Source organism: Cercospora beticola, chromosome 1 (genome assembly GCF_033473495.1).
Source record: "Cercospora beticola chromosome 1, complete sequence".
NCBI classification, from domain to species: Eukaryota; Fungi; Ascomycota; class Dothideomycetes; order Mycosphaerellales; family Mycosphaerellaceae; genus Cercospora; species Cercospora beticola.
The window spans coordinates 3680382-3694447 of NC_088935.1; the positions used below are offsets into that span (position 1 = coordinate 3680382).

The 14066-nt window shown below is 55.0% G+C and overlaps 6 protein-coding genes across 6 annotated transcripts; 4 read left to right on the top strand and 2 right to left on the bottom strand.

Moving 5' to 3' along the window:
• Positions 1 to 224: 224 nt before the first annotated feature.
• On the top strand, positions 225 to 2425 carry RHO25_001498 (uncharacterized protein; the record flags this gene model as incomplete). Its single annotated transcript, XM_065602116.1, has 3 exons — positions 225 to 576; positions 684 to 700; positions 845 to 2425. The coding sequence occupies 3 exons, from the start codon at positions 225 to 227 to the stop codon at positions 2423 to 2425; spliced, it is 1950 nt and encodes a 649-aa protein (XP_065458188.1).
• Positions 2426 to 2639: 214 nt separating this feature from the next.
• Positions 2640 to 4476, top strand: RHO25_001499 (uncharacterized protein; the record flags this gene model as incomplete). The annotated part of the gene is made up of 3 exons (XM_023594109.2): positions 2640 to 2666; positions 2721 to 2751; positions 2804 to 4476. The coding sequence occupies 3 exons, from the start codon at positions 2640 to 2642 to the stop codon at positions 4474 to 4476; spliced, it is 1731 nt and encodes a 576-aa protein (XP_023459109.1).
• A 323-nt stretch (positions 4477 to 4799) lies between these two features.
• On the bottom strand, positions 4800 to 7860 carry RHO25_001500 (uncharacterized protein; the record flags this gene model as incomplete). Its single annotated transcript, XM_023594110.2, has 2 exons — positions 4800 to 5007; positions 5129 to 7860. The coding sequence occupies 2 exons, from the start codon at positions 7858 to 7860 to the stop codon at positions 4800 to 4802; spliced, it is 2940 nt and encodes a 979-aa protein (XP_023459113.2).
• Positions 7861 to 7939: 79 nt separating this feature from the next.
• RHO25_001501 (uncharacterized protein) lies at positions 7940 to 9652 on the top strand (the record flags this gene model as incomplete). The annotated part of the gene is made up of 1 exon (XM_023594111.2): positions 7940 to 9652. One exon carries the CDS (start codon positions 7940 to 7942, stop codon positions 9650 to 9652), a length of 1713 nt encoding a protein of 570 aa, XP_023459112.1.
• A 92-nt stretch (positions 9653 to 9744) lies between these two features.
• Positions 9745 to 10554, bottom strand: RHO25_001502 (uncharacterized protein; the record flags this gene model as incomplete). Its single annotated transcript, XM_023594112.2, has 1 exon — positions 9745 to 10554. One exon carries the CDS (start codon positions 10552 to 10554, stop codon positions 9745 to 9747), a length of 810 nt encoding a protein of 269 aa, XP_023458958.1.
• A 204-nt stretch (positions 10555 to 10758) lies between these two features.
• RHO25_001503 (uncharacterized protein) lies at positions 10759 to 14049 on the top strand (the record flags this gene model as incomplete). The annotated part of the gene is made up of 2 exons (XM_023594113.2): positions 10759 to 11434; positions 11495 to 14049. 2 exons carry the CDS (start codon positions 10759 to 10761, stop codon positions 14047 to 14049), a joined length of 3231 nt encoding a protein of 1076 aa, XP_023459114.1.
• Between the last annotated feature and the right edge of the window lie 17 nt (positions 14050 to 14066).

A 14066-nucleotide genomic window follows, 5' to 3' on the forward strand; every position in this document is an offset into this window, starting at 1 on the left:
TGGCAGCGCGCTTGTGATAGGCTCGGAGCCGATTTCCGATGCTGGAAACGTCATCAGAAACTTGGTTTCCACATCCACCTGCACCCGCGATAGTTGCTGCCTTCAAGTGCCGGCGCCATGGCCTGCCATACCTGCACCATTCCACGATCTGACCGCGTGATCCTTGTCCAAGGCGGCCATTGCTGTCGTCGCACCTGCTCGCCGACACCTCCGCATCCTCCACAATGAAGGAGCTCCACGACGCGCTCACTACCCTCTCACCTGTGGATTGGAGTGATGTGCCCACCGACGACCTCGAGCACTATGTCAAGTCCTGCTTCGCCTCGGCTGAGTGTATCGTCAACTCTGTCCCGCCCAACTCCGAAGGAACGCCATTCCACGCCGCGACGCCGTCGTTGAGCGAGCCCAATGCCGCCAAGTCGCACAAGGACATCGTTCCTGCCAAATGCCTCCCCCATCCGGCACACGAGGACTACGAAAAGCTGCACAAGAGTTGGGGCAAGCCGTATAAGTTCAAACAGAATCCACACAATGTGAACATTTTCAAGATGGCCGGCAATGATCGCCATGGCGCATGTGAGTAGAAGCTGTGGCCGGACCATTCGCCGCGAGCTCGAGGGCATAAGAGGCCCAATATCAAAGGCTGTGGCAGAAAATGGTTCATTCTCTAATCGAGACTCTAGGGTTCGCGCGTAGCAGCGTACGTAAAGCAGCCACCTTGTGGCACCACCCCCTCCCGCAGTTCTGAGAAAGAGTGCTGTTGGCATCATGCTAAACCCAGACACCTGCCCGTCACTGCCATGCCTTTAGGACAATACGCTTACCTATCTTCGGTTGCATTTAGGTTCACGAGGGTCTGTCCTTCGAACGAATGAAACGGGCGATGATGCGTGAATTAGTGCATTCTTCAAAGGTTTCTGGTGGTCCCGGAGCAGGTGCAGTGCGCGGGATAGCGGCAGACAGACGCCTCGAGAGGTTTGATCTCCCTGGACTATCAGCAAAGCTTGAAGTGTACGAATTGAGCGCGGCATTCCCGGGCCCAGTAACGCCAAGAGACTTCGTCGCCATGATCATGAGCAGCGACAATGCATTAACAGAAAAAAGTGCGGTCGCGGTGAATGGGGAAAACTACGTGCCTCAGCATTTCATGGTCCTATCAAAGCCCGTTGTCCATCCCGATGCCCCAGTGCGAGCTGGCTTGGTCCGTGGGCAATACGAGTCTATCGAGCTGATTCGCGAAATCCCCCTCTCAGCCACAAAATCTACCTCTACAACGAGGTTACTGAAAACGCAAGGGAGTACGAAAGACAGAGAAAAGCATGAAGGAGACGGCTTAGAGAAGTCAGACTTGAACCCTGTCGAATGGATTATGGTGACACGATCAGATCCAGGTGGCGGAATACCCCGGTTCCTAGTCGAGCGCGGCACGCCAGAGTCCATGCTCGGGGACCTGCCTAAATTCTTCGATTGGGCATGCTCGCTTGACGATATCCCACATCCAGACGATGACGCGAACGAAGAAGATGCGGTACCTACGCCTGGTGCAGAAACCGAGCCCGAGCGCGCACCGTCACAGTCACCTTCCGGCCTACACACGACTGCGTCTCCAGAATCAACATTCAGTGGCCCAGCACCGTCCGGGGAGGCGCAAGGTGGCTATCTCTCGGGCATTACCAATGCGCTGGGCGCTGGTATCGAGGCGTATGCGCCCGCGGCAGTGTCGAATGCGGTGCTGCCTCATTTGAACCCGGAGGAGAGCTTATCTGACGACGAATCCGACACGTCTTCCGTAGACTCGTTCATGTCTGCGGAAGAGCTTCGCCGCGCGGCGTCAGTGCCAGAAATTGGAGACCCTGCGCAATCGACCGACAATTTTAGTATAATGAGTGGCGACCACTCGGAGGATACAAAATCCACCAAGGGCATGACGCATCATGAGAAAGAGGTCCACAAACTCGTCAAGAAACGCGAGAAACTCGAACAGCAGCTGGCAAAGAAGCGCGTTGCAGAGGAGCAAAAACTTCGTGAAGCGCAAGAAAAGGAGCAGAGCGAGAGCGGAAAGGCGAGGGAGAAGATGGAACGAGAGTTGAAGAAGACCGAGGAGAAACATCGCAAGGAACTCGAACGGCTCGAGCAGAAGAAGGCAAAAGAAGAGCGGAAAGCGGAAGAAAAGCGCACCAAGAAGGACGAACAGTACAAGATGTCACTTGTTACACGGGAGCGTGACGAATTTAGAAGTCAAGCAGACTTGCTCAGGAGGGAGAATGCGCTGCTTAGGGATCAGGTGGCTGAACTGCAAACGCGAAATACAACCATGGCGCAGCGGCTAGGGGCACTCGGTGGACCTGAGGCACTGCGAGGCCTCGATCAGGCATCTGAAGGAAACCAGAAAGCGACGAGTGTCAAGAGCACGCGCAGCAATTAATCCGCGCCTCAACACGGGATGAGGACGAGTTGGGCCACGTAGAATAGGCTAAATCGAGCTCAAATGTGGGGCGTGAGCTCACGGCTTGTCACGAGCCGTCGAAGTCCGACTTTAAGCAGACCCGACCCTTGCATTGATGTACGACTTCACACCTCGTGTCCTGTTGGAAAGCATTGTTGCAGATTGACCGTGGACGTCCAGAACAACAAAGACCATGGGCGGCAACGGCCCACTATACATGGTATCTGCGTCAATGCGAGCTGCTGCAGCACACGGCTGAGCTGACAGCGCCTAGGGCTTTGACTTGTCCACGCAACAATTGAAAGGCAAATCGTCCTTGAACACAACCGGTAGACCGTCGTGGCTGACGCATCGCAGGCATTGTCGTTGACTCCAATCTCAAGCTGATCCACGAAGCCAAAGTCGATTTCGATGCCGACCTGAAGAAGTATGGCATCCAAAAGGGCGTACTCACCAATCCTGCGGAAGGCGAAGTGTTCGCCCCGCCAGCAATGTGGCTGGAAGCCATTGACCTCGTCCTCGATCGTCTGAGGAATGCGGGACTCGATTTTAGTCATGTCAAGGGTTTGTCCGGAGCTGGCATGCAGCATGGCACAGTCTTTTGGTCCAATGACGCCGAAAGCCTTCTGGCCAATCTGAATCCCCAAGACTCTTTGACGAATCAACTTCAGCCTGGAGAGGTAGGCAAGTCGGCCTTCGCTCATGAGATGAGCCCCAACTGGCAGGATGCAAGCACGCAGGAGCAATGTGATGCTTTCGACGCAGCATTGGGAGATGCGGAGACGCTGGCATTTGTGACTGGAAGTAAGGCACATCATCGATTCAGTGGACCTCAAATTATGCGTTATAGGACCAAGTGGTCTTCGCACTATGAGAAGACTGCTCGGATCTCTCTGGTATCGTCGTTCCTTGCCTCCGTCTTTCTTGGTCGTTTTGCTCCGATCGATATCAGCGATGTGACTGGCATGAATCTCTGGAACATAAAGGACGGAACGTGGGACGATGCACTACTAGAGCTTGCGGCAGGTGGCAAATCCGGCATCGACGATCTCAGGAATAAATTGGGCGTCGTCTCGGGAGATGGCGGCCAATGGCTAGGCACTATCAGCTCCTACTTTGTCACCAAATACGGTTTTGCAAAGGACTGTCAAATCATCCCTGCAACTGGTGACAACCCTTCGACAATTCTTGCGCTCCCCTTGCGAGCCTCCGACGCTATGGTATCTTTGGGCACGAGCACAACATTCTTGATGAGCACACCTGAGTACAAGCCCGATCCTGCCTACCACTTCATGAACCATCCCACGACGCCCGGGCTGTACATGTTCATGCTCTGCTACAAAAATGGTGGTCTTGCTCGAGAACAAATCCGCGATCAGATTTCGACGTCTTCGGATTGGGAGAGCTTCAACTCAACAGCTTTGTCCACACCAGCACTTTCCCAGCGATCGCCATCGGAAGCCCTACGATTAGGTCTCTATTTTCCTCGTCCTGAAATTGTTCCCAACCTTCCCTCCGGCCAATGGCGCTTCAAATACAACCCCGAAACGCAAGATCTCAAAGAAGAGCCCTCCGACTTCCTTCCAGACGATGCGCGCAACATCATCGAATCCCAATTCCTCTCTCTCCGGCTCCGTTCTCAAGCACTCGTACACGCCGAGAAAGATCCCGCTACGGGTAAGACTCTGCCACCACAACCGCGCCGCGTATACCTCGTCGGAGGCGGTTCCGCAAATCCAGCCATCGCAAAAATCGCAGGGGAAGTGCTCGGTTCCGTAGAGGGCGTGTACAAGCTCGACATTGGCGGAAACGCTTGTGCTCTCGGAGCAGCATACAAGGCTGTATGGGCCTGCGAGAAAGCACAAGGTCAGACATTTGAGGACTTGATTGGTAGCAGATGGGATGAGAGTAGTTTTGTTAAGAAAGTTGCGGATGGTTACAGGGAAGGATTGTTCGAACAATATGGAGTTGCTGTGAAGGGTTTTGAACAAATGGAGAAGGCTGTGCTGCAGGCAAATGGGAGAAAATGATAGACTTGCTCGCTGCAAAATTATACGAGAAGGTCTTGATTTGCTAGCAATATGAGTTTGGGTGACGTGTACGACCTAGGACATGATTGGGGATCGCTGAACAGTGCAATAGCGCCTCGTGGCGCACATGTACTGGCACGACCATGAATCACGTCTAGCTGCCATCTCTGTCAAATGCCATATTTGAGAGGTATGGCAGAGATGGTCTCAGATCGAAATAAGAAACATCGCTGCTCGTACCAGCTCCCATACGTATCTTGTGAGATCCTCACGACATTCGAGCTCAAGTGCAAGGCTTGCTTTGATCTGAATCTACGGCTGTACTATGTCACTGTACATAGACACCTGCAATCAGGCACTGGACAGACATCATGCTTCTCGAACCAACTTCGCGCATGATCGGCATGAAAACCATGCTCGCAGCTTACGCAAAAGGTCAGAAATTTCGACATGACATTGCTAAATTGGGACAGGTCCTTCCCTCCGCCCCTTCTGTTAGGGTCTGGCGTCCCTAGCCACGTTCTACACAATCTAGAAGTACTCGTCAGTATGCATACGTATTCCAAATGGGTCTTGACAAAGCAGTTTCATCCGTGACAGCAATCACCACCGGGGTTTGGGAGAAAGGAGGAGTCATCTGGTGACCACTTACCCACAACGAGGCATATGTCGCCCGCATTTCGGACATACTATTCCTGCAGCAATGGAAGGCAAGGCCTTTGCCTCGGGCTTTGCCTCCCGTCTTGTGGTACTGCGCCCGTCATATCTGGCAAGTGACAAATTACAATGGTTGCATCGAAGGGTGATTCCTCCGGCCGGAGGATCTAGGAGGTGGGGTGCATCCTTGGCTTGTGCCATGTGTCCGTATTGAACAATGAAACGGCTTCTTTCAGAGAATGCTCGCCAGCTTTGCATCTGCATGAAGTAAGTTTCCTTCCACATGTCGAAGCGCGCATCGTCAACATATTGAGGGTTAGCCAACGCAGTAGCCAAAACAGCCGTTTGCAGGTCATTGGTCTTGGTGATGTAAGTTTGGAATAAATCCATGGATTGCTCGCCAAGTCCGGTGAGCAGGATGCCTTCGAGATCTCCATTCTTGATCGCTCTGGCCGTCTCGCTCTGTATGAAGCCGCGAAGCTCGGTGTCGTTCAAATATTTGAGACCAAGAGCAACACGATAGCCAAGGTGAAGGTAGTTCGTCTTCATAACATCTCTCCAATCGCCCGCTTTGAGGAATGCCAGCAGAGCTTTGAGTGCTGGGTCATCGGTATCAGCGGTCATCCAAAGACACATCTCGCGTTGCTCTTCGTTAATCCTATCTGCCGCAAGGAGTGCGCCCAGACCGATATTAGGTATCGTCTTAGATCTGATGAGCGACCTGAGGAGATTGAGAGCAATATGCTTGCGCTCGTGCAGCACTGCCTGCACAACAGCTTGATAATGCAGTCCACGATCGGCAAGATCGCGGCACTCCTGCTCAAGTGCCTCCTGGTGGAACTTCCATCCGCACATCTCAAGGCACAATTGGCGAATCTCTGGATGATCCGTGCGTTGCCCCTCGAAGGGTGGCAGGCCACGAGCGGCCACCAGATCAGCGACAGCATCTTCGAGCTTTCCACTGGTGAAGGAGAGCTTTCTATTCCGATGGTGCCCCATCTTCTCTGCACATATTGCAGCCACTCCGATGTAGCTAAGGTCAAGCTGTTGGCGCTCCGCGACCATTCCGTTTCGTGCGGCCTGCTGACGGAAGCGATCAACACACTCCCACATACGCTCGAGCTGCCAATGCCCCGCGATGATTTTCAGATTCTTGCCACAGTCAAACAAATAGCCCCGACGACATCGCTCGCGCTGAACTGATGCGCTCGATAGCATGTCCTTGAGCTGTGCAGAGTCAGGGGCGCACTTCAATGCTGCTTCTTCTGAGTGCCCTTGCGTTGCTTCGCCCTGGTAGGCCTGAGGCCCGAAGTCCTCGGCCGTTCGTTCGTGCTGGTTCGCCGTTTGTGTTGCACCGGAGTCCACGACCAGCTTCGGTTCCACAATCGCCAAGTCATCATAGGCCAAACTCAGGTCATCTCGGGCAGTTATGGAGGATTCAGCAACTGCACGTGGAACACGTACAATGTCAACTTTGCGATCTGGCCGGAGCTGCAACACGTTCTGTGCGGCAGCATGAGGATCTGCCGATATCCAATCGAATGCGATGAGCGGCGGCGTACTGCTTGGCTCTGCATGTTCCTGCGCTGCGCGTCGCACAGATCTCACATGGGATACGTATCGGTTGTGATTCCACGGCTGGCCGCCGTGGGCATTGCTGGGCAAATACTCCGAGCCGCGCAGAATGGAGCTGCGGCCTTCTGCCATGTCGACCACTCTCAGTTCGCCTCGACTGGAGCATATAGCTAATCGACCACGCTGCTGGCCGGAGTAGCGAAGGCTCCATATCGTTGTTGGTGAAGTGTCATCGACTGCGGGATGAAAGTCGAACACAGCACCGGCCGCTCCTGAACCTGAGCTACTCTGGGCAATCCAGCGCTTGTCCCAGACGGTCACAGAAGGGTCGCCCGTCGAGCCTGCGGAGGCGAAGTAATTGTCGTCCAGCGGATCGATGGCGATGTTGTGGACGTTGCGAGTCGCCACTTGGACACTACTGTTGCTGCCAAAGTCACTATCGCGGAGGTCGTACAGGCGGATGAAGGAGCGCTGCGCGGCGACTATGAGCTCGTCGGGGCGCGTAGGAGAGAAGCGCACGCTCGACACGACCTCTGCTGGACAGAGGCGGCGCAGAGGCTCCTGGCTGCTGCTCTCCTGCGGGGCCTTCGCATCGAAGATGTTGAGGCAGGCGTCAGATCGCGTGCGGTCCAGCGCTACGGCCAGCCAGTTCTGCGGGCCAAGGGCGATGGAGTTGCACTTCCTCTGCTGGCGCAGCTTGAATGTGGCAAGAGTCGCCGACTCACGTCCATCGTGGTTCAGTTGCACCAAGCAGGCGCTGCCCGAGACGAGGCCGAGGGCGACGATGGACTCATCAGTCTTGGACCAGTCAAAGGCGCCGAAGTTGGGCAGTCGGCCATAGCGGGCCAGCTGCTTGTAGCCAGCGGCACTTCGTCTCCAGTGCGTGATCTCGTGCAGTGCCACGCTCTGATCGATCACGTCGACGAGCAGAAAGCGCGGCCGCTCGCTCGACGCGAACGGCGACCATCTCACTGCCGCTTCCATATGCGCGCCGTAACCTCGGCCGTCTCGCAGCACATTGCGTAGTGGCGCGAAACGCGGCCTACTGATGTCAGTCCTCTTGCTGGTCGCGGAGGACGCGATGGGTATGGTGGAGGACGAATCGTCGCGTGTCGCACAAACGTTTTTCCGTCCCCGAGGGTGACGTCTCATGCTGTGCTGTGCATGGTCTACTTGATGTTCCCGGTTGCCTGCACGTGGCTATGAATCTACATTCGATAGAAAGTCGTTCATGTCACGCAGCGAGGATCCGCCGCCATATGGCGCTCCCAGCATTGCCCAATATCAACAACTGGGCTTGGACAAGGCCGCCGCTGGTCTGGCGCACAATGACCCGCGTTCATCTTCGCAAGAATCGCTCGGACCCCAGTTTGATGCGCAGCAACAACGTCGAAAGCTGCTGTTAATCTACATACATGGTTTCATGGGCGCAGAGACGAGCTTTCGCAGCTTTCCAGCTCACGTTCACAACCTCTTGACCGTACTGCTGTCCGACACTCATGTCATTCATACGAAGATCTACCCTCGATATGCTTCACGGGGCAAGATCACCCGCGCCAGAGATGATTTCGGCCGCTGGATTGAGCCTCACCAAGACAGCACCACCGATGTGGTACTTCTCGGCCACAGCATGGGCGGTCTTCTGTCGGCGGAAGTGGTACTTGCACCGGGTACGCTTCCTCAAGGCAGCCCACTTCGAAATCGCATACTGGGAACAATCAACTTTGACGTCCCTTTTCTGGGCATGCACCCGGGTGTAGTCAAAAGCGGCCTGGCAAGCATCTTTAGCCCTGCCGATGAGCCACAGGATCAACAGCTTTCTGACACGATGCCTGGAACGTCGGAACCAAGTGCGTCGGCCCCAGCTCCAGGTACATCGCGGGTAGACACTCTGTGGTCGCCCGAACAGCAGGATCCGAACTACAATCCGTCGTTCGCCAACGACGTCATATTACCGGTCCGAAAGGGCTGGCGGAACGCATGGCACTTTATCAGCAAACATTCCGACGATCTTACCACCGCTACGAAGAAGCTAGTGTCATCGCATCTCGAATTTGGCGGCGTCATGGCAAACTACAATGAGCTGCGGTCGCGGTATGCTAGGGTCAGGGCCTTGGAAGAGTCCGATGAGAGGGTTCGCAAGTCGGTTGTCGGGGCAGGCATTCCTCCACGAGTGCGATTTGTGAATTACTATACGGCTAGCACTGGTCGTCCTAAGAAGCCCAAGTCGCCTCATCGCCATGCGTCCCGCAGTCCCCACGGCTCGCGAAGTGCTTCGCAAGCTACGGATCGGCCTATGTCTTCTAGGAATTCGAGCAGTGTGCAATTAGGTGCACAGCTTGAGAATCTTCATGTTGCGGACGCAGAGCGCAAAGGAAGCAGCGCCGTCGACGATGCATCCCGAGGAAGATCGCCTGCTCCGCAATTGCCAGCCCGGAAGTCAGAAGCGGAAATGACACACAACGAGCGCGAACAATTGAGGCTTGAAAGAGAACGACAACGAATGGAAAAAGAGGGCCGCAGGCTACGTGGTGAGCCCGAACCATTGCCGGAGTCCACCAGCAGTACGGCGTCCCTTCCTACTGTTGAGATGACCTCACCTACAGACGTTCAGCCATCGAACTCCAGCTTTGTTTCCCAGACCTCATCTGCATACGATCAGAGCTCGCTCACTCCGATGGACAGTCGAACATCGACAGAGAGCCGCTCAGAGTCGCAGAAGCCAAAGAAGGACCGGATGTTTTGCACGCTGCCGCCCAAGGACTCTAACGGCGAGCGAGATCCTTGTTGGGTTCGAGTATTCATGCAGAATGTAGACGAGGTTGGAGCGCATTGCGGTTTGTTCTTTGTGGACGAAAGATACGAGCGCCTGGTGGGAGACGTAGCGTCGCGTATCGAGGGTTGGGTGAACGCAGACATTGGCAGCACGACTAGTTGGAAGTAGACCTGGAGAAAGTGCCCCTGAGCAGATCTTGTCTTGTGACCAGTGCAACCTTTTATCCACTTCAATGTGTTCGGAGCCGTTACTTGCAAATTTCACTCGAAGAAGTCTCCACCGCTTTCGTTGTCACTGTCGTCCTCGGGTGCCTCTCCGTCGTCCATGTCTTCGGCGGTCTGTTGACCTTTCTGTTTGCTTGGCCCGTGTGAAGTGTGGCTCAGCTCGGATTTGCTCGTCTTGTCCTCTCCTGGGTCTTCCGCCTCGCCGTTTTTCAGCCGCCCCTCACGCAGGTCTTTCAGCGTTCCAGCCTCCGCGCATCTCTTCACCACCTCCCACATCTCTCCGTCGCCTTGACGTTCAATTTCTCCACCAGGCTGCTCAGCAGTCGCGTCCTGCTCCTCGTCCTTCTTCCGCCTCGTGGGAAAAAGCGGCACATAATCCTGATCCAGTGGGTAGTACATAGCGTAATTCACCTCATTCTCCCTCTCTTTGACTTTTTCTCGCAGTTCTTCGTTGTCTTCATCGTCACGCAATGCCTTGCGCGCCTTTTTCAGACGTCGCTCTGCTTTCTGCCGGTCGAAGAACCTGATCTTGTGCCATCTTGCAATGATGTCGTTTCGCTTCTTCGCATACTGCTCGCGGGCCAGGTCTTGCTCGGCAGTACGTAAGGCTCGCTCCTTCTCTGCGCGAACAGTAGCAGGCAATGCGGCAGATTTGGGACCTGTCAGCAGGCGACGCAGTGAGCGAATATTGGATTTAAGGTCGTTCACGGTGTGGGCTTTCTTGAACGATTTACTGCCCAGGTTGGCGGGCAACGGTTTATGGCTTTGTGAGTTGTTCGTGCGATGGCGCTTGTATGATGGACGAGATGTAGGCGCAGAGTCGGGGGCAGGGCGTTTTGTGGCCATCGTGCGAAGCACCTGAACAGTTGTATGCTGCGTGGATGTTGGATGCACCTAAAATCGTTCTGCAAAAACTGCCACAGGGTAAGCATCCGTCAGTGCTGCGATGCGCAAGAAGGAAGGCGCGCCTCGGCTCGGAGAAACTCCAACTCCGATGCACAACTTCTACCGTTCCAGGAGCAAGCATCGTCAAACATTAAAACGCGCGAAATGCCCCCTTCGTCGGGCGCGCGCATACTGGACGTCGCTCGATTTCCCAGAAACTTGGACTGGGCAAAGACGCTTGCGCTACCGCGATCTCAGTTTCCAGCTCGTCCGACGCCTGCACAATTGGAAGGATATCGCGCGAGAAGTTCCGATGATTTGTATGCGTGGCAACGTGGCCATCGGCCGGCTACCGTCACGCGCACAAATGGCTCCGGCGACAGCAGTGTTGTCGATAACGAATTTGTGCTCCATGATGGTCCGCCGTATGCCAATGGCGCAGTCCATATGGGACATGCGCTGAACAAGATCTTGAAAGATCTGATGCTGCGAACTGAGCTCTTCCGTGGCAAGCGAGTGCACTATCGTCCCGGCTGGGACTGCCATGGCCTGCCAATTGAGCTCAAAGCCCTCCAGCAGCCCACATCGGATGCGAGCAAGGCACCGAAGAGCAAAAGTGCACCGAAGAAGGAGGCCCAGGCCGCCAGCGAAGCTGCTAGCCGAATGACTGCATCCGAAATTCGCAGTGCTGCATCTATGCTGGCTCGTCAGACTATTGACGTGCAGAAGAAGAGCTTTCAAAGCTGGGGCGTCATGGGCGAGTGGGACACGCCGTATCAAACGATGAGTAAAGACTTCGAGATGCGGCAGCTAAGTGTCTTCAGAGAGATGGTACGAAAAGGTAAGGTCAGGGTGTGCATTTCGAGTGCAGGTCGGGATTCGCGCTGATAGCCTCGCGCAGGACTAATCTCGCGACACCATAGACCAGTACACTGGTCTCCTTCATCACGAACCGCCCTGGCTGAGGCTGAATTGGAGTACGACGATAGCCACCGAACGACTGCGGCATTCATTTTGATGCCGATTGTTCGTGTGCCCGATGTACTCAAAAATGACAATTCGGTCGACCGCACGAGGCTGAGCGCACTTATCTGGACGACTACGCCTTGGACGATGCCTGCAAACAAAGCGGTCGCGGTCAAGGATGACATCGACTACTGCTTGCTCGAAATCGGCGACCAGCAGGGAGCTACGAACCAGATGCTTGTGGCCTGCGATCGCGTGGAGCACCTCCGAGGATTCTTGCCGGACACGAAAATCACTATGATCAAAGCCGCAATTAAGGGGTCTGATCTTGCAAACGGCAATGGAACCTGCTTTAATATATTCAGCGGCCAAGAATCACCGATCCTGCATGCCGACTTCGTGACCGCAGCATCGGGCACGGGATTGGTGCACATAGCCCCAGGGCATGGCATGGACGATTATCTGTTGTGTCAGAAGCATGACATAGGACCCGCGTTCGCCCCAATAGACGACGGAGGCAAATTTACCGCCGATGTATGGCCGACCGCAGAGAACGGAGATCGCGAGCGGCTGCAAGGCTTGTTCGCACCTTCAAAAGGTGTAGAAGCTGTGCTTGGTGTCCTGCGGGACTGCACTTCGTATCTGCCAGTGGGTCGACTGAGTCGATGCCATAATCTTGTGCTCGCGTCGCATAGCTTTACGCACAAGAATCCCATAGATTGGCGCACAAAACAACCAGTGCTGACTCGTGCCACTGCTCAGTGGTTCGCAGATGCATCCGCCATCAAGACCCGGGCACTTACTGCTCTGGACAACGTACGCTTCATCCCGGAGAGCGGCAAAGCTCGGCTGCGCAGCTTCGTGGAAGGTCGCAGCCAATGGTGCATTTCGCGACAGCGCGCCTGGGGTGTTCCGATCCCGGCATTGTATCACGTCGATACTGGCGCAGCATGCATCACCGAAGACAGTATCAACCACATCATCTCCACGATCGACCAGCGAGGCTCTGACGCTTGGTTTTCGGATCCGCTGGATGACCCTGCCTGGCTCCATGCGTCTCTCGAACCAGGAAAATGGATCAGAGGCAGAGATACGATGGACGTGTGGTTCGATTCGGGCACCAGTTGGACTTTGCTTGCAGACAGAGGACCGGGCATGCCAGTGAGCGACGTGTATAGCGAAGGGTCTGATCAGCATCGCGGCTGGTTTCAGAGCAGCCTGCTCACCGCGGTCGCTCTCCAAAACTCAGATGCGAACCCGGTTGCACCATTCAAGACGCTAGCTACACACGGTTTCACTCTCGATGGCGAGGGTAAGAAGATGAGTAAGAGTCTCGGCAACGTCGTTGCGCCGGAAGATGTCCTCTCAGGCGCATTCCTGCAGACACCACGAGGAAAGAAGCACGGGAAGAGCCAGCAAAAGTCTTCAGCGCAGCATGGTCAGAAGACGTCTCTAGGTCCAGACATGCTGCGGCTGTGGGTGGCGTCCTCGGACTTCACAAGGGACGTTGCCATATCGCAGACGGTGCTGCAAAGCGTTCAGCAAGCGCTGCAGAAATATCGCGTCACTTTCAAATTCCTGCTGGGGGTGCTCCACGACTACCCATCACTCACGCCCGACAGTGCACTACTGCATTCCGAGTTGGGATTTTCAGATCAAGTCGTTCTTGCGCGATTGAGTGAGACGAGCCAGGCTGTTTTCGATGCCTACGGCCAGTACAAGTTTCATGCAGGCACGGCTGAGATCAACAAATTCATCAACAACGATCTCAGCGCCTTCTACTTCGAGATTGTGAAGGACAGACTGTATACTGGCAGCACACAGGTCCGGAGGCACACCCAAACCATACTTGTATATGTGCTGCGCGAGCTCACGAGGATGCTCGGCGCGGTCACGCCTCATCTGATTGAAGAGGTGCAAGCATGGCTTCCCACGCAAATGCAACCGCAACTTTCCCTGTTGGCGCAAACGTGGGATGCAGCGTTCCAGCCGCATGAAGTGAGCAAAAACTTCGAAGCATACCAAGCGCAAGGCGAGGTACTGCTAAGCATATTCAAGGAGATCAGTTCAGCGGTAAAGATTGGCCAAGAGCGGGCAAGAGCTGCCAAAGTTCTCGGAAATGGACTCGCGTGTCAAGTTGAGATCATTGCGCCCTCTGAAGTGCTAAAGAGGTCTGATGGGTTTGCCGCGCTCCAGAGAGAGCTGCCCGCTATGCTTGTGGTCAGCGAGGTTCGATGGAAGGACTCGGAAGCAGCCATGGTCACCAAACCACAAGACGACAGCAGTGCTTGGCGTTTCGAGCAGCCTTTTGAGATCGTCGTCAACGGAGAGAAGGTGGTCGGCATGGTTGCAGTGCTGCCACCAGAGCACGAAAAATGTGTGAGGTGCTGGAAGTACGTGGCGGAGGAGAAGGAAGTGCCATGCTCTGACTGCCGCCAAGTGCTGGTGGATAGTCACCCAGAGCTGGTCGGTGCAGTGGATGCCGTGTAGTATATGTGTATATGTAG